Raw genomic sequence first — 24,143 nt, 5'->3', positions numbered from 1 at the left:
TGAATGTGCGTCAGGCAACTTCGCTGCCATCACTTAAATCCGCCCTGAAAACACACTTTTATCTGCAAGCTTTTGACACGGTCTGAGACGCTGTGGTGTGTCTTGTGTGGGTTATTTAATTTAATTTATTTAAATTTTTTATTCTGTTTTGATCTTTTCTGTCTTGAGGATTTTAAATGGTTTTATGTAAATATTATAGTCTGTGTTGTCAGCGCTTTGTTCTGACTCCTCTTCATATAAAATGCACTTTATAAATAAAGTTGATCTGATTTGATCTGAACATGGCAAGACCTGCCTTTGAATATTGGACAGGCACCATCACTGCAGGTTTTTAAGTCATGCTTGAAGATACACTACTGTTCAAGGCTTATCTCCTTTTTGGGGTTTTGATTTACTGTTACTGTTTTACTGTTTTTATTGTATTTTTTACTGTCTTTATTGTATGTTCTTATTGGATAATGTTTTAATTAAATGCTTGTGTTCAGCACCTTGGGCTTCCACTGAAGTAGTGGAAGGTGCTTTTATAAATTAAATAAATGAAAATGAATGAATGAAATATTACTTTGAAAGAGTTTTCTATGTGTGTCCATCTGTAGTGTCTTCTAAGTTATAGTCATTTATGCAAGATAATTTGACTATCTGGGCTGGGCTCTCTCCCTTAGAGAAAAGGTGAGAAGCTCAGTCATCCGGGAGGGGCCCAGAGTAGATCTGTTGCTCGTCCACATCAAGATGAGCCAGTTGAGGTGACTCGGGCATCTGACTAGGATGTCGCCTGAATGCCTCACTGGCGAGGATTTCCAGGCATGTCCAACTGGGAGGAGACCCTAAAGGAAGATCCAGGACTACTCTAAATCTCTGAAAAACACAACCATGCCAGTTTCTCGACTGCATAACAGTCCTTCTGGGTTTGAAAAGCATGCATTCAGAGAGCCTTTTAGTAAAGGTACTTCACTCCTAGCTCTGAGAGGAGGACATTTAGCCCCCTACTCTTAATCTTCTTCCAACCTAAACTTTGAATAATCATTAAATAGTCATGTTTTAAAGTGGAAAGGTTTTTTTCTACTCTTTGATTTAGCTAGATACACTGCCTAACACCCAAAAAGTCATCACCAAAAGCAAAAGGTCAGACACTAATAATCCGTTGGAATGTCCTTGGCTTCATTTATGGGCCAAATTGACTGTGGCATTGTTTAGACAAACGTCTGCATCATCACAAGGTTTACTTCCACCCAGTGTTGAATTAACTTGTCACCAAGATCTTATATTGATGATACAAGAGTCCAACCTCTGTGCACATCCCAGAGATTCATGCAGTATATGCAGGCGACCTCATTCTTTAGACCTATCAACCTGATCAATCACAGCAACCCCAAATCATAGCATTGCCAAAGCCCTAGGCATAACCTGCCTCTAGCTACCCTGCCTCTCCCATCGCTCTGTTACAGTGTAGATCTGGACTCATCAGAGCATCTTCCATTGCTCCAGTGTCCAATCATTGGGCTCTCGAGCAAATTGAAACTTTCTTCCCCTAATTACTCTCACTGATTAGTGTTTAACGTGGTTTCAAAGCTCTTCAGTCTCAATCCTTTGAGTTCACTTTGGACTGTGCACGTGGAAATACTCTGAATTATGTTGTGAAAAAACCCTCAGTTCTGCTATTGATTTTTCTTGATTTGATTTCACCAAACCTTTAAGTGATCACAAATATTCAAGATTATTTTTCTGACCACATTTCCTCTTCAAAGTCGATAGTTCTTTATTTTCCTTTCAGTTATATTAGTTTCAACCCAGTTATACCAGTTTTTGCTATATCTATAGACACTTTCTTTGTTGGAGAAGGCCAACTATTTAACCCTGTATTCACGTTTTTTCTACATGGTGGCTTGAGAAATGAGAAGCTTCTCATAATATCAGTTGGAGTTATTTATCTTGCTGGAAAGTTCATCTCCCATGCTGTGAATATCCAATAAGGGGTTGCACCTATTTGCTTAGTTAAATAAATTTATTTCAGCAAAAAATAAAAAAGTAATAGCTCTTGACTTGGTTCTCTTTAGGCACGTCCAACTGGGAGGAGACCTAAAGGAAGACCCAGGGCACGCTGGAAGGACTATGTTTCTCGGCTGGCCAGGGAACACCTTGGGATTCCCCCTGAGGAGCCGGCCCAAGTGGCTGGGGAGAAGGAAGTCTGGACCTCCCTGCTTAGGCTGCTGCTCCGTGACCTGACCCCATATAAATGGAAGAAAATGGATGGATGGATGGATGGATGGATGGATTATTGTCAGACGGCACTTTCCAACCTTTCCAACCAAAATTAATTTACTAAGCACTGAATTCTAAACACTGACTTCAACAGGAAGACTTCTAAAGTCTTTTTTAAGAATTCCTCTGTTTGGCTCAAGATTTACAAGTACACAATACAAACTCTCACACACTAGTCTAAACCAGTCACTAAACACAGACAAATAGCAAGAACTTCGAAGAAGACATATAAGACATGGAGAACACAGGTCAGAGAAAAGGCAGCTCAGGTCTGTTGCGCCCTGAGGATTTGCTTCAAAAGGTCCTTCATCCTCTGATGGCATCTTCCAGCTGCTGATTGTAACTCTGCACAGCTGGTTATGCAGGGCAGAGCCAGGCAAAGCAGGAGGAGGTGGGCACAGCCTGAAGGGCATGGTGCTGAACGGACAGCTCCTCTGGAAACAAACAGCAGAGTTATGCAGGGCAGAAGACTCCTCAGGTGCAGCACCATCAGGTTTGTGCTTGAGCAGATGGCATTTAGACATGCTAACAGTCACTTTCTACTTTTGTACTTGAAATACAGTGACAAAATTTAGGTGGAAAATCACTTTTAAATGTCTTTAAAGTTGACAATTCAGCTTGCGTATAACTGTGGCAGCAAACATTACTCAGGGTCTCTCTGCTCTTTCTCTCTCTGTAGTTGTAAAGGCCTTCCTTCTAGCATTTAGTTCCCCCGAGACATGGTGATGTGTGTGTGTGTGTGTGTGTGTGTGTGTGTGTGTGTGTGTGTGTGTGTAAGGGGGGGGGGGGGGGATTTCATAATAAAGGTGAATGTGGTAGAAAACTTCAAAGATGAGTCACTTGTCACAAAGATAAGCTACACTTTTCATGGCTTTGTGTTGCACAGAATCTGCAGCAACACACGCACACACACACACACACACACACACACACACACACACACACACACACACACACACACACACACACACACACACACACACACACACAAACAGGACATAGACAAAAAGAGCAAACATCTAATGGAAGGGATTTGTTGAATGAGTTTATCTGAAAAGCAGCGCTACAAGTTTTTTTTCAGAGTGAATGCAGGCAACAGCATTAGTCATCTGTAAAAAGAGTCTGGTGCTTTGTTATGGGAGTTCACAAAGAGGCACGAGAACGACCGGCTGAGATGAAAAGCATCAAAGTCAGCTGAGTTCTAATTGAGATGAATCCATTAACATAGCTGCAGAATCCATTTGAGGCAGACCTCGTCTGAAAATCATGATAATCATGCAAAGTATTTGACATGGAGGAAATACCGAAACAGATACGCCTCACATGAACATCTCTTGTTTAACATGCATGAGTTAAGCTGATTTAGGCCTCCCTCTGTGTTTACGTTGGGATGCTGCAGATGATCGCTGCTCCTGAGGCAAATCATGATGGATTTTGGGAGAAATAGGAAACACTACTTAAGACATTCATTAGAGCACATTCATCAAATTTGGTCTGGTGTGGAAGAAACAGGCGCTGGGCTAGTTCCTGCTAATTAGTATGGCAATTATTGTAAGCTGTCACAGTTCTTAAGCAACGGGGTGGACTGCGTGTGCTCCAGAGCGTAATCCTTCACAAATTACAAGATAATGGAGGCAAAGAGAGGCCAGAGCTTCCAAAAGAACCAGGAGATAGAATCCCCAACGGGAATGTCTCAGGGACGGGCACAGAAAGACTAAGCCAGTAAAAGGTAGGAGGAAAAAGAACAGAGTGTATTCACAAGACCGCATCGTGGAAGTTTTTTTTCGTTTCATTCAAAGATGTGTGATTCAAACGTTTTTTTCTTATCTTGTCTGATTAAAATGAGGTGGGAGGATGTTTCAGCCAATAACAAGTCTCACCTCATCATGTGATGCCAAACTCAAAACTGAAATCTTATTCTAATTATTTCCTTTTGTAAACATTTCCTACAGGTCATCCGAGGCGAGTGTTAATCCACTATTGCAGCATCTGTTGACCCCCTTTTCCTACTCGCATTATCTGTTGATCCTTATCTCAATATGAATAGGAAGAAATGCTTGATAATAAATGATGGACATGCACACAGAGCGCTTGGTGATGGGAGAGTAAATGAATCAGCCAAACCCCATTAGGTCTCAGATGCAGGCGTCTTGACAACGGCCGTGCAGGGGCTTTTGATGCATTTGAGAAACAAAATTTTGTAATTTCTACTGACAAAACGATTGTGACGACAATTACGAGAGAGACAGGGCAGGATGTTTTGTAAATTGCCACTTGCTCAATCATAATTAGCAAATGAAAGGCCCTTATTTACACGTATGGAGTGTGGAAACGCTAGAACTCAAACATACATTACAGAGGTGAGATTTATGCTCTTGATGCCTAAATTTGAGAATCTTATTAAATAAATACAAAGCTGTGTTTTTCGTGCAATTATGCAAATTTCTAAATGACAGTTTTTCCATGACAAAGGTTCATGTTTATTCTAACATCAATCATTTTCTGACTTTAAATCTTCCTCTTGCCAAGTTTTTAACTACAGCACAACAAACTCCCTTGTTTTCTGGCCAAGTTCTGGCTGTCACCCCCTTTCAGCTGTTTCTCTTTTGGATGATTTCTTTTTTCCATTTTCTGATTCAGATGCTCTTCCTAATTAGTTTTGATAAAACTGATATGAATAAAATTCTCTATCTGTAAATACTCCATAAATGCATTTGAATGCTAAACTCTTATGAGCTAAAAAAGTAATATTTTTTCTCTGCTAGAGAGTCTGTGAACTCTACTTTAATGTTGTAGTTTTCCTTGCTGCAGCCCAACACCATAAAATTACCATAATTAGCTCTCCTGCTTGACCAGAGTGAAGAAATTAATGCTCCTAACACAAAAGTCTTTATCCACACCACCAACTTCCTACTTTGCAAATCAATGGAATACATAAATTTGATCGAAACATTTATTTTTCTTCAAATTTATTTAACTCTCATTACTTTATTTTTCATTTTGGCTATTTCAAGCACCTGACCGTAAGCAGATACTTATTTAGCATGCACATTTTTAATATGCCTCTTTATCAAGGTTAAACAAGGTCAAAATGACAATTTTCATTTAGAATGATAGTTAAAAGTTGGGTGGGCAATTTTATTGGCACTATAGGACAAAACGCAGAAGATCATCACATCTACACCTTGCTCTTTGGGCTTTAGAAAACCAAAAGAAAAAATAATAATGGGATAATCTTTATGTTTGTTTTCTAACCAGAGAAGTTCATGCAAGCAGGTAAATATGAGATTAGCTTTCACCAGTTAATTGAGCATAAAACTCATGCAACTGTAGCATCAATTTAGCTTCCACACACTGATTTGGCTGTTTTGGCTAGCACGTTTTTGGGTTTTAGAAAACAAAGGTTGAATTAGCTGAAATGATCACTGGCAAGCTTTAAACAAAACATTGGGGAAGAATATATCTATCCACATGTTAGCCTGATCGTAAAGCATATCTGTGCTTCATCCTCTTAAGCTAAACAAGAAAATAGCCGTCAATAAGATAGACATTCATGTATTAGGTAGACTCATTGTTTTGTTTTAAAGGTGCAATTTGTGAGAATTACATTATGTGGTCAAATGTGGTTACTGCAGTCCATTATTTTTAAATAAAAAAAATTACTATCTCACTGTCGTTCTGTGGGTTTCATATCTGTTGCCAGTTACAAATCAACACCAGAAGATTCAAGATGACAAGCAAAGATGAGTCCTACACAGTAAGTTCTGGCTGGTCTGCACTGGCTACCTGTCAATTTTAGATTTTGTTTTAAACTTCTTTTAATGGTGTTCAAGGCAATGAATAAGTTGGCCCCTGCCTATTTGTCACAGGTGTTGCAGCCACACTTCCTGATCGGGCACTCCACTCTGAGAACAAATTGCTGCTCTAGGTTCCCAGAGCTCAGCTGAAGACAAGAGGGCATAAGGAATAGCGGGACCAAGACTACAGAAAGCCCTTCCCTTAGCTGTTAGGCCTCCCTTGTAATGATAGTAATTTACATTTCATTAAGGACCGTGAGACGTTAAGATCCCATGTCGAGTATGGGGTCAATCTTACGGACCACTGGGTTATTTAATCAGAAGACTGGAACTTTTTAATGCAGGGATTTCTAACACTTTGTATTAACTGAGAGACAAGAGAAGAGAGAGAGACCTTCAAATGTTTAAGATGATTTACTACTAAATAATTTTAAACAATTTAACAATACTAACTCTCTAATGATGGATGTTCTGTTTGAATGAGGTGTGAGATGGATGGTGTATGTGAACGAGTGTTATTCAGAACTCTCGTATCCGGAGAGGCAAGTCTGAGTGAGATATAATGTTTTGCTCCTAACTGATCAGAGTTTGACCGGAGTAGTCATAAACACATGAGACGCCATATTGTCGCATCCACACATACCCTCAGTGAGACCTCCAACGATGGATCCAGAATGCCAGGTCCACGGACCTTCCTTTTGGTACTGGAGCCAATGGTACAGCGTCACAGCACGACAAATGAGTCCTTGGATTGTCTCCAGGTAAAAAGCGACAGGTGGTTCACAGCATCAAAAGGGGGCCCTCTTTGGGTCAGCGAGTTCAGCTTTTATTCTGAAAGGAACCGTTGCTTGGGTGGTAAAAAAAAAAAGATTTTTCCAGCTTGATGGTTCTCAGCTTAAAAAGGGAAGTACAGATGGCCGGTCCGATACTTCGCTTAGCATGCGCTGAACTCAGTGAGATCTTGAGAAATGAACTTAAGATGGCGTTGGAACTAGTTTTATTAATCTGGATGTTTTGAATTCTGGTCGAATCAAAGCTGGCAGATTTATAAACACCGCAGAGACTATGCCACGCTTCAGACTAGGAAGGTTCTGATTGGATCAGCAAGAGCAATGTGTCATGCGATTGTTTACATTACACGTGTCAGTGTGTCTGGTGAACTAGATTAAGTCATTCACTTATTAAAACATATTAATTATAACATTGTGATTTCACAGATCGGTCACATTGCAATATTGACTAACAGTTGTTTTGATTAGCTTTATTAAAAATAGAGTTCTTTGATTTAATAAAAGAAAAGAGTCTTTTAATCTTCTTTCTTCTTTTGCTGGAAAGTAAACAGTTTAGAAGCAAATGCATGACCTTGAGGCAGTCTCATGCACTCGGGTGCTGTGTCAGAGGCAACTGTGGAAAGAGGTTAAATAACATTGAGGAATAGCTCCTTCATCACGTTACATACCCCCCATTTCAAGGGCACGGTGGTCCGTTGGGAGACCACCTGACACTGAACAAACCAGAGTCATGAAGGACCCCGACGACAGAGCAGGGTGCAATCCCACAGAAAGAGGTCAACAGTGGTGAGGTACGAACCCCACGCCAAAGAACAGTCTTGCATACTCCTCGGGAAGCACACAAGTCAGTAGATTATCAGATATACCCGTGGAAGCAATACTTTGAAGCAGGAACAAAACTTTATATGTCCACAGGTCTGGAATACTTCCAAAACAGCATATTGATCTTTGTTATAGCACTTATCATAATCCAGCACAGGAAAGAGCAGCAGGCAGGTTGTTCCAGTGAGCGAAGTATCCCAGCAGTCCTGTCGGAATAAACGGACGTCTAGGTCCCACGAGCCGGAGCACCAATCAGGAGGAGTAGAATCCGATGACGAGTCACGGGTCCACCCCCAGGAAGCAGGATCATCGACGAAACTCAGCAGAGGAGAGAGAGCACAGCACAGGGCACTTCAATGTAGATACAAAAAATGGCGTCTCATGCAAATTAACAAACAAAAATAAACCTAGCACTATGAGTAACTGCAAGTACTATGTGTAGGAATGATGTGAATTAGCACTAAGTGAAGAAATGGGTGCAAACTCTGTGTCATGCAAAAGGTGGTGGGAAAAAGAATAAAATTAATAGAACCCTGTACTGCGTATGGGAGAACCATCGACATACATATATGGACAATGGGTTTCCATAGACTCAAATAATAAGTTTTTGTACTAAAATGGGAGGTGGCCACCACCGCCATTTTGACCGTGTCACAGGTTCCGTCAAGCCCAGACAATTCCACAAAAGGGAAGAGAGGAGGAGCTGAGGGTGTGGCTGTAAGGCTGGGATCAACTGACAACACCCGGTGGAACTAGCTACAGGCTAACTTGAAGCTAACCCAAAGCTAATGCAGAGGTGGGAGCTAAGCTAACGGAGGTAGCAACCTAGCTACAACCGGAGTTAACTGTGCACAACACCAGAGCTTCTGAGTCAGAGATACGCCGGGCTGACCGCTGGGTTAAACCGGGTGGAACACAGAGGTCTCCGAGACCTCCACAAGCCGACAGCCACACAGCAGACAAGCGCCGCTGCGATCTGAGATGCGCAGAGCTGTCTCTGGGGAGAACTGGGTGGAAAGGTTTCCATCCCAGAGCTCCACAAGCCGTCAGCCCGCGCAGCACACAGAAGCCGCGATCAGACAGAGATGCACCGAGCTGCGGGCAGGGGAGAAAGGGTGGAAAACATCGGTCTCCCGAGAGCTCCACAAGCCGATAGTCGGAACCCAGCTCCACCAACAAGTTATATTTCAACCCATTGTCTGAAGTGCAGCATTATGTTAAATGCGCTGGGTTTCACCCTATTACATTTAAATTACATGGTTAAACAGTAATGTTAAAATCTAAGCTCAGCTCGGCAGTGAACTAAAATACATGAATATAATTTTACTTACCGGAAAAAATGAAGTGGAGACTCCTTGGACGCTCTATTAGTGCAATTAATGCCACAGCAAGTCATTTTGTCCAACAATTGCACAAAAAATATCCAAAAAAGAATACACACACAGAGAGACTCAAAATCCTGGAACAGTTTCCAAGCCAGACCGAGGCTCTACTGAGGCCTTTCCACTGAGCTAGCTCTGTGGTCATGTGGGTCTGAGGCTCATTAATTATACAGAATTTTAGGCTTTTAATACACTTAAACAGAAGAGTTGGAAAAAAATTCACCCTAACCCTCAGAGTTGTCAAGAGTGTAAACTAGATCATTTAAACAAAAAAACACGTTTTGGTACCGGCTGTAAACATGTTTATTTCTGCTGCGAATTTGGTATTTTTAACATGGGAGTCAATGAGGATTTGCTCGCTTCTGACACCCGCCCCCAACGGATGAGGGTGGAACTGCAATTTTAACTCTGTGGGATGGCTGTTGCTGATATTTTTACATGCTCTTACTCTGTTATGTTTATATTGTTGGTTTTCATTTGTTCCTGCTGGTTTTATCTGTTTAAATTGTACAGCAATTTGATGGCATGTTTCATGCCTGTACGGTACTTTATAAATAAAGGCTGATTTCAATTGATTTCATTTACAGTAAGTTGATAAGCAGAGAAATACATTACAATATCTGGTGTTAGCACTCTTGGGTATTTCACGGTAGGGAGCACTTACTACACTTAGTACAGTAGTTTGTCCTTGGCATTACAGCAAGTGTTGTCTTTTGCCGTCTTGCTGTAAGCTTGCTGTAATAGTTCTGAATGACTCATTAAAGAAAGTAAAATGCCAACAATAACTCATTATTTACGTCACACATACATTTAACTGAAACGTTGAGTTGTTTATATTAGAAAAAGTAGCTTAAGATTTTTTATGGCTGTTTATTTGATTAATTGACCTATAACATTGTTAGCTAAACATTAGCCTCTGGCCTGCTTCACTCAATATTAGAGTAAAACAATTGTTAGGGGTACAAGAAGTAACTTCTGGGTCGCTCCTGTTTACTGGCTTCTTCAGAGATTTTTGCCTGTCGGTGTTGAATTGCAAATGCCTGAGCTGCTGCATTAGCTTGTTGCAGATTCTGCAACATCACAAACTCACAGAGTGAGCAACCATGTCCATCTACAGTTTTTTTCGAAAGGAAAATAATTGACAACGCCCAAGCCAACTGAGAATGAAATACGTTTCAGTATAACCTTCCATCCAACATGAGATATTGGATTGTTTTGTGATTATTTCACTGTAGAAATCTTACAATTTGCACTTTTAATAAAATTAAAAAAATTTTTTAGCACTGCTAAATTTCAGAAAAACTACGGATTGCTAAACAATTCAAAGGGACACTTCATAGATTTTATATTAGGTTCACTTGGAAGATTCTGAAAATGTAATTACCATTTTAGTTAAAAAAAACTATTTAAATGGAATTTTCAGCCCTTGTGAAGACTATCAGTAAAAAAGTTAAAAATAACCAATGTCTCATCAAGTGCAAATTAATTCATTGAGAATTTGTAAAAGAAATTCTATTTGTGATGTTCAGGACTGATAGCTTATTGTCCAACCATACCCAAGACCTCATTCTAAAAATACTGATAGTGACTGACATGTCATTTATTTTTACATATCTCAACACTGTTGTCAATATTACATTCCACAGTTGCTTACACTGAATCCGGTGTCTAAGTGACTACTGAAACCAGCAGCTGCTAAATCCAGCACTTTTGGAGTATCCAGGTTCAAGAATGTCTTATAATTTCTGTCCAAAATGACCAAGCACTGCAAAATTATAAGGATTTAGAAGACATCTTCCCTGTGGATCTCAGTGAAAGTTAGTAGACTGTAGTGGTTTAAAATGTTAGCAATCCATTTTGACAAGTATTCCTTTCGATCTTAACTTTTCTAGACAAATGCAGAAGCAGTTTCTCTAAAATAATCCCATCAATGCTTTAACTTGAAAAACTTTTATTTTTTAATATTTTTACTACTTTACATGTTTAAAAAGAGCCACAAATCACATTCGGACTGATAGAAAAAACATGTAATATTAATACTAATTTTAAAAAATCAAGTTTTTAAAACTGAACTGTTTATTGGCTAATGTTAATTTAGCAACTATACAATAATAATGTGTTTTATTTATTATCTACAGTAAATTTATGACAAGACGTGATGAAATTAAATCTAACTCAAACTCAAAGAGCCATTTACAGCATGTTTCAAACAACAACATCTTTATTTATATTTAATGTGGTGCAGGTGCAGTCTTGAGGATTTTGTCTCACACACCCAGAAATGGCCATGAGGGCGAGGTGAAAAGATACTGGCAATTAACCAGCTTGGAGCTTTTGAAAAGGAGATGAAAAATTCAACAAGTGAAAAGATACTGTCACGATGAGGCACACCCACAGCATTTCAATGAGCTCGCGTGAAGTAAATGCCAACACCCGTCCTCTTTCAAGCAGCCCTGCCAAACAGGCAGCAATCGGCCGTGGAGCGGGCTTGACTCTCGTTAACCATCAGCATTTTTTAACCGTGACAGCTCTGATGTGATGTGAAGACTTGGATTAGCAGGGGGATATTTCTGTTGTGCTCAAACGGCAAGTTATCCAACAGGCCAGCATTTTGATGTGGCCTTTTTCTACTGATGCCCAGCAGCTTGATTCTTATTTGTATTTCTCTCAGTTATACAGGAAATTTAAAAAATAGCAGTGATTTAAATAAATACATGAATGAAAGAAATGCAAAGTAAGGTGTCAAGAATTATAGATAGCCCAGGAAGTCCCATTAGTCACCGATTAGTCCTACTGGATCCATTAGTCGTGCCGTTGTCAGGTAAAAACTCTGCACTGCATTTGAATTAAATCTGCAATCGCTATTGGCTAAAAGGTACCCTAGAATGTTAGCTGGTACCATATGATGTCACAATGTCATTGTGAGCCTGTAGCTGTGTCTCAATTCAGGGTCTGCATCCTTCGTTGGCCGGATTCGTCGGCCGGTTATGTCACAGTGACTAGGCCTGTCCCAATTCGAATACTCCTTTGAATGCGGTCGACGAATCCGGGCCTTCTTTTCGCCTGCATGAAGGATGGGTCCGGTGTATCCTTCAATGGTTCACATTTCCCAAGATGCCTTGCGGGCCGGACGGCAGAACTTTTAAAAACAATGGCGGACAGTGAAACGGGAGCTGTCGGAGAGGATTGCGCATATAAATGCCTGCATAAACTTGAAAACTGTTAGGTTAAGGGCTTTTTGTGATACATGAACGTTATTTTAGTTTGAAATGTTACAGTAAAAGTGCTTGTATTGCGGTCTCGGCTCGTATGTTCGGCCGCTCGGTGTTATACTTCTCCCGCTACGTTATCCCCATGATTTTAACAGAAGTTTGTATTTTAGGTACAAAAGAGAAAACCACAGACTTTATTAAGCTTAGGGCGAAGATGGACCACATGATCACTGGAGCAAAGTATTCAGCGGCTGTGGCATGGAGGTACAATAACATCTCATATTTTAAAAACTGTCGTTTGGGTTTAGTTTGTTCTGCGAAAACATGAAAGGAATAACCTGTTGCCCTCTTTTCTCTATCTTTTCTCTTCCTGTTTTTTTCTTACATGTTTGTTGGGACTATTCTGGAGAAAATGGGCATCCAGGGGAAGGTGACAGCGATGACCAGCTTCTGGAGCTGATCAGGGAGGACTTGAGGCTGCATAGGGAGGCAGAGCAGCAGAGGGCACAGGAGAGAAGGAAGAATTTTGACAGGCTTGCTAGAAAAAATGGTTAAGAAAGATTAAACATGTACATATAAAAGAAATATCTAAATAAAATTGTTGCAAGCGCTCGCATGCCAGAAACAATGGAGGTAATAAAAGAGGTCACAAGGAAAGCAAAGATAAGCGAGAGCCTGCTGATGCGAGTGGAATCAGGCAGGTGATAAAGAGGAGTGGTCCAACTGAAAGGAATGAGGGACAGAAGAAGTATTCGCCCCTAGTATTCAAAACTGCTGAATAACGGGGAATTTAAAAGGAAAGTGTGTTGTCACAGGAAAACAAGTACGGCAATCTCTATTCCACCTTAAAATAGAAAATGAGTTCTAATTAGGGAGTCCAAACCAGGGTCTGTACAATAAAACTCACCGCGGCCTCATCACCCTGAAAAAGCAGCGTATTCTAACGGAACCACTAAAGTGCACGCTCGTTTCAAAATCAGTTCTGTATTAAACACTTGAATTTTGTTTTTGTTTACAAATGTGAATTGTTTAATATTACAGGGTATCCGCTGGGTCTTGTTAAGGCTTAAAAGGTGATAAATCGGTTTTGGTCAAATTAAGACCCTTAGAAAGTATTAAAAACTATTATCACATCTTTGCTCAGGCTCAGCTAGTCGAAAGTATTTTCTCTGAATTAGCTCTCCAACAGTCAAGGAAATGATTAAAAAGCTAAATAAAACTTTGAGCTCCATGTTTAAAGTTCCTTCTCCCTTCTGCTCAGCGGTTCCATGGTTGCTAGGCGACGGAACGTTCGCCGAGGGAGTGGCGGGAATTCATGAAGGCTAGGCCTGTCCAAATTCACTGCCGTCATCATCCGGTCTACTCGGCCGACGGAGGACCCAGCCCACATCGGCCGAGTAGGCTGGGTCCTTTGAAGGATTCAGACCCTGAATTGAGACACAGCGTGTGTGTGTGTATTTGTTAGCAGCTCTGCCCTCTTGGTCTGCTAGGCAACAGCATTTGTTGCATTTTTCAAACAGGAAGTGGGAGTGGAGTAATACTCTGGTGGGCGGTGACTTGCTCTTTAAATAAAATATTCTATCTGTTTGAGAATTCTAAGAAACAAATGTGTTCTGACTTCACGGACCCATTCAGTTTGGCTGAAGCTCTTCCAACCCTTCCAGCCTTGACAGGCTCAGAGGCTTCAAATCCAAGGAAACAAAAGATTCTGAAGCTGAATGTTTTGTTTGGAAGGTGAAGACTGCATGATGAAAGCATGGCACATAAAAAATTATAGTTTCCTCCAATAGATGTTCCCTTCTGTTTTGGGTTGAATAAATAAGACAGAAACATCAGTTCACCAAAAAAATAATATTGTAATAAAAAGACAAATTTAATATATTTTAAACATCCATCCACCAGTCGACCACAGGGACACACAGATGCAATTAACCATGCACTCAGACCTTGGGACAATTCATGGTCTCTAATTAACATGCATGTTATCAAACCTAGAGAAAAAAACATGTATGCATGTAGAGAACACGCTAACTTTGTGCAGAAAGTCAGCACAGGCAGGAATCAAACTGGCAACTTTCTTTGCCTTTAATTTCATGATAGTTTTGCAAACAGAGACCCTGGTTGAACAGATTCAGACGGAACAATTTTTAAGACCTTCTTTTAAAATCAGCTCACTTTAAGTCTTGCCTGATCATGTGTGTGATCTCACAAAACCCTTTCCAAATGCCTTTTGTGAAGTGGGGACTTGAGATGTACACTTTAAGGTTTTATGGGTGAATCATATCTAGATTAGTGTGGACGGGCAGACACACTCACAGTAGGATAGCATCTGTACTCCAGCCCAGCATCCAAACACAAACACTTGAGTGGCAGAGAAGTAGAGAGCCTCAGCAGGACTCAGTATAATTGGCACTGCTAGAGCCTTTGTGTAGCCTCCATGACACTGCTTTGTTTCTGAGTGCCCTCCATATTTAAATAAGTCTCTGCTTTTGGATTTCCTCTTCTAGAGACTGCACCTGCTGAACTGATTAGATCCTAGTTCTGATTAATAATAAGGTACAAGAATATCAGTTATTTGAGAAAAAAGGCAGTTTTCCAAATATTGATCCAAGTTTTTGCATTACAGTGCCTGACATTTTAAAACAATGTTAGCCTGAGATGCATAACAACTACTTTTCCTAATTTTTCCAAACTTTTCAACTGTTGTTTGTAATTTGCGCTTCACCAGAAAGCCATTGAAAAAATTTCTCTAGTATTTCTGCAAATTTGCAAGTCTTTTATTTCTTTTTGTTACCATGACAACTTAGCCAGTGTCAGAATCATCATGCTTTTGCTAAACTTCATTTTCATTATAATGTAAGAAGGACTCATTTTACTGCACATTAGCAGTTTGAGTTCATTCAAACCATCGACAACATGCATGCCATTTATTTCCATAAAACCACATTGTTAATTAAATTGCACTCTTTATATGAGACAAATCATGGTCTAGATCCACCAAAACACCCATTCATATTCATGTAACTAGTAATGTAAACACCAGACCCATTCCAACCATTAATCAACCACTTTTCTCTTAATGATGACACCTAAATATGCTCAGAATAGTAAAACAACTTTGTATACATCAGTGTCTGCATTCGATCTGCGAGGCGAGAAGCTCTGAGAGCTGCTGGTGGGTCATTTGTGAGAAGATAACAGTAAACTGTGCTCCCTCAGTCAGTCCTGTTGTTTTCTTAGGTCCACACTGGACAAGTTCAAGGATGGCTGCAGATAATTATATATATATACATATATATATATATATATATATATATATATATATATATATATATATATATATATATATATATATATATATATATAAAACCTTAGGAGACTTTGAAGATGAAGCATGCTTTCCTTTATTCAAAGAAAGTCATCTGTCAGACCATGAAAGACCTGTGTGACAGCAAACATGAATAATTAAAGAACAAAAAAATATATACATTATGCTTCACTTTTTGAAACAGCTGCAGTTATTTCATGACATGATGAAACAGGTGTAAAAACATGTATTATTGTCCACAAAATATAGTTAAATAGTTGTCACATGCTTTTATCCTTTCTATAGAATCATTTTCTGACTTTTTATGATTTAAACCATTGATTTGTTTATTTGATTGGACAAAGTGATAAAACCCTCCGGGGTTCAAACAGACACAATGCTTTGTGAAGGCACAAGAAATCAATTTATATATAAATATATAGGACTGTGAAATTTAAATGACTGCTTTTGCATTATTAACTAAAAGGATAATTATGACTCGAGAAATATCCTCTGCTTTGCTTTATTTCAACATCCACTCAGAGTCCACGTCAGGGCCATTTTTCTTCTGTTTCCTGTGAATCGTATTAATTTCACCTTTAATGAGGAGATGTGTTTCTGTGGATCAACTATGAAGGATTCCAGCAGGGAAATCTGAGTGAATGTGGTTAAACAAAGCCAATCAGCCCAGTGTGTTGATTCACATCATGTGGGTGACATTTGGATGAAACAGAAGTGGGCTCTGGAGTGAGTGGATTAGAGGTCACGCGCCAGTGTCAGTTCAAACCGACAGAAGAAGTGTTGGGAATTCCTAGAACGGAATACTTTTTTAAGCACAAAATGTATTTTCATTATTAGAGAACTTAACTGTTCCTCACTGATGGGCACCCAAACTCGGATGTTCTGCAGAGCGGCATGTCTGCGCTCTGAATTCAAATGTATTACTAGAAAAGCACGCTCACGTGCACATTTCATCCATGTAAATGCACACAGGCGCTGCTGGCAGACGTGCGTAAAATCCATCAGGTGTCCAGGCATGCGTTTCGGAGAGCGTCTTGCTCTCTCTCGTGGATGCGTTTGCGCACTGAGCTCTCGGGCAGTTTCATCGAGAGAACGGGAGCTTTCGGAGCACATATGGGGCTGCTGAGCGCAGCCTCCACTGGTCTGGCACCTGTTGCTGCTTTATCACTTTTTAGCGTCATCACGTGGAGGATTTAACGACATCAGCACCATGTCGGAGGAGGAATCTGACTCTAACTCCACGAGCTACTATTTCGACAATCCCTCAACAAGAGTCCAGCGCAGTTTTGTGTTCTCTGGACCCATGTTTGTCGTCTTGACGGTGATGATGGTGACTTTGGTTGTTGTGATAGTTCTGGGCAACGCGCTGGTTATTTTGGCTTTTAAAGTGGACAAGAGTTTGAGGAGACAATGCAATTACTACTTCTTGAATTTGGCAATCTCAGATTTTCTTGTAGGTGAGTCTAATCTGATTTATTCCATCCTTTGAAGACACCTGGATGCCAGTGAGGATTAAAGTTTGAAGCTGCAAATACATGGATGCCCTGTTATTATGTGACATCACCTTTATTAATACTACTTTTCAGGAATTGCAAGCACTGCAGTGACACAATTTCAAGAAAATAAAGCTGCAAATAGTTTAGAAACATCCTCATAAATCAGCTTTAATCCCCGGCAGACTTTTGCAAACATGCATTTTCACACTAATTCTTTAGATTTTATTCTATTTTTCCAATCATCTTGTCAGCTGTCAAAATTACACCTTATTTCGTCTCTAATGACCTGTGTGCACACTAGTATTTGTTAATAAGAGCTGAAAATCCATTTGCCTGTTCCTGTGCAGGTGCATTCTGCATCCCCGTCTACATCCCCTACATCCTGACAGGCAGGTGGACGCTGGGTCGAGGGCTGTGCAAGCTGTGGCTGGTCACTGATTACTTGCTCTGCTCAGCGTCCGTCTTCAGCATCGTGCTCATCAGCTACGACCGTTTCCTCTCAGTCACCAGAGCAGTGAGTGGAACACACTGTCCCCTCAGCGGTTATTATCGACAAACATCATTTCTAACGGGATTTGTGACAGAAAATGACTTAATAGAGTTAAATCACCTTAGCTTCTACTGATCATTTATGCAGTTTTGGTTTATTTAAGCAGTTTTTTAGACTATTTAAGGATTTTTGTAAAGAGATTCAACCTGCTTACCTCATGAACATATAACAATGGTCTGTTGCTTTATTTCTGATGAGACTCATTGGCACTGCCACCTTAGTCCCCCAAATGGTCCCATCTGTGGAGGTTAATCACACCTGACCCATTCAGGCTCAGTGCCACTACCTTTCCCCTCATAACAAAATAATAAAATGAAGACAGAACTACACAAAAATTAACACTTTTTTGTGTTTGATTGAGCCTTTTGTCTGGACTCATCCATACATCAGCCAGCTGATTTATGCTAAATCTGTAATAGTTCCGAGGTGGGATGATGCACAGAAAAGAAGACAAAGAGGGTGCTCTGTTTCCTTTCACAGGAGGACACTTAACATCAGAGCAATGAATAAAAATAACACCAGAGAGAGAGTGAACCTCTTCTTTAATTAGACAGCTTTGATCATGGAGGTCCTCCTCTGTGCCACAGTCCCTCCAACCTGGAGAGATCAATCGCTGCAGAAGCAGCAGAGTAACATTTTCCTAAAAGCATTTCTCTCTGAACACTGGGAGACAAAGGGTTGTCAGCAGTCAGAGACACAGTTTGTCTTTGAAAAGGAAAGGTGGAGTCAGATGACACGCAGCTGGGATGACAGAGCATCTCCAAAAAGACCCCAAAACAAGGCATAATAGCAGCGAGGAAGCCAATTCTCTGTCGGCTGGATGAGCTAAAAGTCTCTGAATATAATCCGAAGTAACACGCTGGGATGAAAAATGCAGTTTTGAGTAGATGCAGCAGGTTCCAAAGAGAAACACAAACTAATTTATACAGACATAAGTGGAGGAGAGTTTCATCGTCTATGAACCACAGCTAATTAGGAGCCACCACAGTGACATTTATTCAGAGGAGCTGAAGAGGTTTCTGAGTGCTCCATCCACAGAACAGGCATGGACACAGGATGTGACAATAGTTGAGACAAGTGGTCACGAGAGGTACTTCATTGACTTAATACTCATTTACACGCTTTTATGCTCTGCAAGGTGTCAGGGAACTGGACATGGCTCCCATTATACACTGATTGGTCATTGTTTATTGCATAAGACTGAAAAAGCAAATTGTTGCATGCATTTCTGCATTTGGTGCATAAAAACACATTTGGGCTGATCTTTCACCAATAAAGGGTAGAACATCGACACGTTTTCCTCATTCATGTCATGCTTTTTAATAAATAATCAGCATTCATAATTATTGAACTATACATTTTCTACTAGTTTACAAACTTATTATCTATTCTCTTCCTGCAGTGTCTTCTTTTCACAGCCAAATTGCTTCCCTTTGAAAAAAATAAAAATAAAACAGAACAACAACAACAACAACAGAAATAACAATAACACACACACACACACACACACCCGTACACACAAGCACATCACCAATGATTACCCAGTTTCTAAACAAAACGACTGTGGATCATTGTGCAAAAACAGCATTTCCTTCATATTTCAAACATTTTTTTCTTAATGTACAGCTAAAACTGGAAAAATTAGAGTATGATGCAAAAGTCCATTTATGTCAGTAATTCATTTAGACTTAGAGACCATCTTTGCAGGGGTTTTAGATTCATTAGCTGATTAGAGTGACACCTAAATGATCAGTGAATATTGAACCTTTTCTAACTGTCTGAGATTTTGAATGTGGTGTTTTCATCAGCTGTAAGTCATACTCATCACAATTACAAAAAAAAAAAAAAAAAGGTTTAAATGTCTGGTTTTGCATGTAATGAGTAAATTTTATATATTAGTTTCACCTAGGACAGCAGTAGCTCAGGAGGTGGAGCGGGATGTCCAGCAACAAAACACTGCTCTTCCCACCTCGTCCACTAGGGGCTGGCAAAGGAGCAAGTTCTTATTGACTCCCGTGTTAAAAATGTCAACTTCGCCGCAGAAATAAACATGTTTACAGCCTTTTCGTTGTCTTCAGTTCTTCGTTGTACACAGTGCAATGAGGGTTTGTTTTTACCTTTGCCGACATGTTTCGACGTCAGGTTAACCGCCGGATGTTGGTGACGAAGCTGGCGGCGACGTCCAAACATGTCGGCAAAGGTAAGAACAAACTGTCATTACACTGTGTACAACGAAGAACTAAAGAAAACAAAATCAGAAAACAAACAGTACGAACGTAACAAAGATGTTTACTGCCTGGTTATATAAACCATTTTAGGTCAAGTTCACCATCATGACAACTCTAAGGGAGGTGATTTCTTTTGTAACGCATCCATTTATATGTAATTAAAGCTTGAAATGATGAATAATTAGGGCGTTGTCCCTTTGATTGACAGGTGTCAGTTAAACCATCAGCACTAATGCTAGCGACTTGCCCCCTGCTTGTTCCAGGGAAGGCCTCAGCCTCAGCATCATGGTAAAGCGTTGCAGAAGGCATAGCGTAGAAGAGTCGCCTAACTGTGGTTTTCTGGCTAAAAGCCTCCGTTAGCTTCGGTTAGCTCAATTAGTTCAATTCGCTCGCAGCTACGCTGGCTCAGAGTTTGATGGGTGTCAATAATCTGCCCCCACCATAATCCTGCCCACAGATTAATAAGTGACGTTTGATGCGGCCATGGCGGTGGCACTGGGCTTCAATTCAGTTTATCAGAAACCTACGGGTTATGGAGGGTTTGTCTATTAGATATACAGTCAGTGGTTCAAATAGGTCTGCAGTTTTAAGAAAGTGGTCTTACTGGCACCATTATTCAGATATATTCTCTAATTCAGAACTTTTTGTTCATGCAGGTGAGCTACCGTGCCAGACAGAGCATGACTCATCAAGCCATAATCAAGATGATTGCAGTCTGGGTGTTGGCCTTTGTCCTGTATGGGCCAGCCATCATATTCTGGGAGCTGGTGATGGGTAGGAGCCGCGTGCCGAAGGACGAGTGCTTTGCAGAGTTCTATTACTCTTGGTACTTCCTGCTGAGTGCCTCCATGCTGGAGTTTTTCTCTCCTTTCATCTCTGTGGCTTTCTTCAACCTCAGCATTTACCTCAATATACGCAGGAGGAGGCTCCACCACAGGGAGGCCCAGCTTCAGCTACAGTCAAGTGAACCCACCTCTACCCAGGGGAAAGGCGTCACCCTGTCCCACAACTGGGGAGTTGGAGTGAAACTGCGAGGCTCCGTAAACTCCCAGACCTCCTCTCCGTGTTTGGGTAAACTGGATTCCTCCACCAGCAGGTCTGCTCATTCAAGCCGTCTGTCCAGGGATAAAAAAATTGCCAAGTCCCTGGCCATCATAGTTTGTGTGTTTGCCATCTGCTGGGCACCTTACACCCTACTGATGATCATCCGTGCCGCCTGCAGAGGGCAATGCATCCAACACCACTGGTATGAGGTCACCTTCTGGCTCCTGTGGCTCAACTCTGCCATTAACCCCTTCCTGTACCCTCTGTGCCACAGTAGCTTTCGGCGGGCTTTCAGTAAGATTCTCTGCCCAAAGCGGTACACAACTTCCCCGTCGCCCGTCCTACGTGTCGGTCAGTGACCATCAAATTCACCTTCATGTACGAACGCTATCAGAACTATTAAAATATAACCTGAAACTCATTATGGAGCACCATCTTTAAACGTGCTCTTTCAGTGTTTGGATGATATGTACGCATGTGTATCCTTTTGTCACAGTTTTGTGTATTCAGCATGAGATTTTAATCCCACAAACAGGATTATCATAATTTGTAGAAGTGAGGAAGTGAAGGTATCGTGCATCACTTGTGCTAAAACTGTATTTTATTATAATACAGTTGTAAGAATATTTATTATTTGTTTATAATTTGATATCCAGAAAAACATTACACCGGTTGTTAAAAGTGTTGGCCTCAGTGTGGCGGCCTTTCTTCAGCTGGTTTAAAACAGATCAACACCACCCTCTGCTGTTGGGAAGTTTCCATATCTCTAATTGACAGGGATGGAAACATAACTGATCATTGTGTTTAAATGTAAAAAACAAAATATGATGTCAAAACCAAACATTTTTTGCCGATTTCCCCCCAAAAACACTTTAGTAACATACTTTTACATTTTATTCACTTCTAAAAGCGTATTTATCCACAGTTAATAAAAAAATAGTCCTAAGATATTTTATTCATTTCAAACCTTGTATTAATTTGTAAAAATTACATGATTTTATTTGAAAACCGTGCAAAATACATTTTTATTGTAACAGGCAGGTGCATGTAACATTTTAGACCACCAGATGTCACCACAAACCTTCCTTGTGTCAAGTCAAAATGAGAACTTCTCATCAGTTTTAACACTTTAGGTTATTTAAGTGTGGATTTGTTTGTTTTGTCTTTTATTTTTCACTTAAACGAGTCAACCCATGACTTTATCCTCACTAGTCTATAAAACACGACTGCTGCATTCAATTGCAACCTGTATAATTAGTATGCTTAATAACATTTGTTTAACATTTTTTTAACAGTTTTAACGAATTTATTTGGTTTTGATGAAAATATCCTGCAAAAATACTTTTGTTTTATTTTACAGAGGAGAATTTAAGGAACAAACAAAAAAAGCTCATCTGTCTCAACAGCAGCAGATGATCTTTATGCACACTGTGAAATACATCCGATGGATTTCTTCTGCTTCACTGTAAATGACCGTATTGTGTCCTGTTGTTGCTGGATTAGTGCCAAACATTGAGCAGCTTTTGTTTAATGTGCACATAAAAAGCTGAGAGTGCAATATTGTTTTTTTGTCCTGTTGTTTCTGTGTCTGTTGGCTTGATTTGTTAAGATTAAATCCTTCTTTCCAGATGCAGACTTGTAAGCTTTGTAATTACGCCATTGTGGCAGATAGTGAGGCTGCGTTTGCAGGTGCCTCGGTCCCACCTGGGACTCGCATTGCTCAAATTGTTGCTGTTGCCTGTGTGCACATCTGGGCCCCTGGCCAGGTGCTGGGAATAAGGGCACAGCTGCAGGGAGCAGGCCTCTGCTCCTCCTCCCTCGTTGCTCCCTCTCTGCCCACTGTGTGTGTGTGTGTGTGTGTGTGTGTGTGTGTGTGTGTGTGTGTGTGTGTGTGTGTGTGTGTGTGTGTGTGTGTGTGTGTGTGTGTGTGTGTGTGTGTTGGGGGGCAGTAGCACACTTCTGACCAGAGGGATGCAGGCACATTTCCCTGGGGCTGACAGAACTGCATTTATCAGCAGAATGGCAGGACTGGGTTTACTCTCAAATGCGACAGCAAGAGCAGCTTCACTGTGGAGCACCCGCACTGTGTGCAGTTATATTAGGTGGGATACTGCTATTGATTTTGTTGATAGATTGAAATGTCACGGTATGTGTGCCAATCCTATTGGTCGCTGATGGGGACTGTGTCGGGGATCGTGCCAGCTTAAATTGGTCTAGGAAAGGGAGCGCCATGGGAAATACTGATGAGAGATAATAATGAGGGAGTGTGAAGGCGTGTGTGTTTGTGTGTTGCTTAGCCCCACTGCTTTTGGTAGATCCTCCTGACTAAAAGCAGCAGAAAGAGACTCAGCTGAGTTGAGAGCCTTTTTAAAATTCTCAATGAGGCTCTTTGAGATGTAATTTCGTACAAATCCTTTGTTGCGTCTCTTTGAAGTTATTTAACATCATCTGACTAAATGTGTACACGCCAAGCTGAAGTCGACATTCCACACACTTCCCTTTTGGAAGGTGGGGAGGATAAAACTGGAATGAAGAAGAGAACATGCAGACAAGATCAAACCATTTTGGTGTGCAAAAAGAGGTCAGAACTATGACCCCCTTTAGAAGCTGGAGCTTCACTTAGTGTTCTTTTCTGCCCCGGCGCAGGCTGTTCATTTTCTGAGCAGACTAAATGTAAACCCCAGTTAATATTTCATCAGGGAGATACTTAAAAAGAAAGAAAAAGTCTATTTCTGCTGGATTTTTGGCCTCTCCTCTTCTTCCGTTTTTCCTCCTTTTTTCCTGCAGTGTACCTCCTGACTAGAGCTTAAATAATTCCATTGGAATCCTCTTAGGATGGGTTCCCAGCACTTGGCAATTAAACAATTACATTTAATCAGCATGGGGCGACGCTTCAAGTCACCCTCATTTCAGACGTTGATTAAAAGCAATTCTGCAGTGGTTATTGCAGTCGACTTTGGAAACTGTGGTTCACTTGGGTTTAGTGCATCTGTGGTGCAGGGCTGGATAGCAATACAGGAGGTTCAGGGCTGGTGTCTGCCTCTGGTGTGTGAAAGTGTAATGACAGCACTCATGGCAGACCTTTTATTGTCCCTTAAGTCAGAGCCACTTAGATTAGTTAAAGACTTTTTGACCCTGCAGCAAAGAAGACCGGATGAACAATGGAAAAGAGTGGAGCGTCAAGTTACGCACGTGGGAGTTTTAGGTCCTGTGAGTACGCGTCATTCGCTTGTT

The 24,143-nt window shown here is 40.7% G+C and overlaps 1 protein-coding gene across 1 annotated transcript; it reads left to right on the top strand.

The window, feature by feature from the left end:
* The first annotated feature begins 16,557 nt into the window (after nucleotides 1-16,557).
* Nucleotides 16,558-22,581, top strand: LOC107383935 (histamine H3 receptor). Its single transcript, XM_015956851.3, has 3 exons — nucleotides 16,558-17,048; nucleotides 17,435-17,601; nucleotides 20,522-22,581. Exons 1-3 carry the CDS (start codon nucleotides 16,802-16,804, stop codon nucleotides 21,266-21,268), a joined length of 1,161 nt encoding a protein of 386 aa, XP_015812337.3. The 5' UTR covers nucleotides 16,558-16,801; the 3' UTR covers nucleotides 21,269-22,581.
* Nucleotides 22,582-24,143: the final 1,562 nt, after the last annotated feature.

This window comes from Nothobranchius furzeri, chromosome 11 (genome assembly GCF_043380555.1).
Source record: "Nothobranchius furzeri strain GRZ-AD chromosome 11, NfurGRZ-RIMD1, whole genome shotgun sequence".
Taxonomy (NCBI): Eukaryota; Metazoa; Chordata; class Actinopteri; order Cyprinodontiformes; family Nothobranchiidae; genus Nothobranchius; species Nothobranchius furzeri.
The sequence above is the reverse complement of the archived record's forward strand: the minus strand, read 5'-3'. Positions and strand labels throughout refer to the sequence as shown.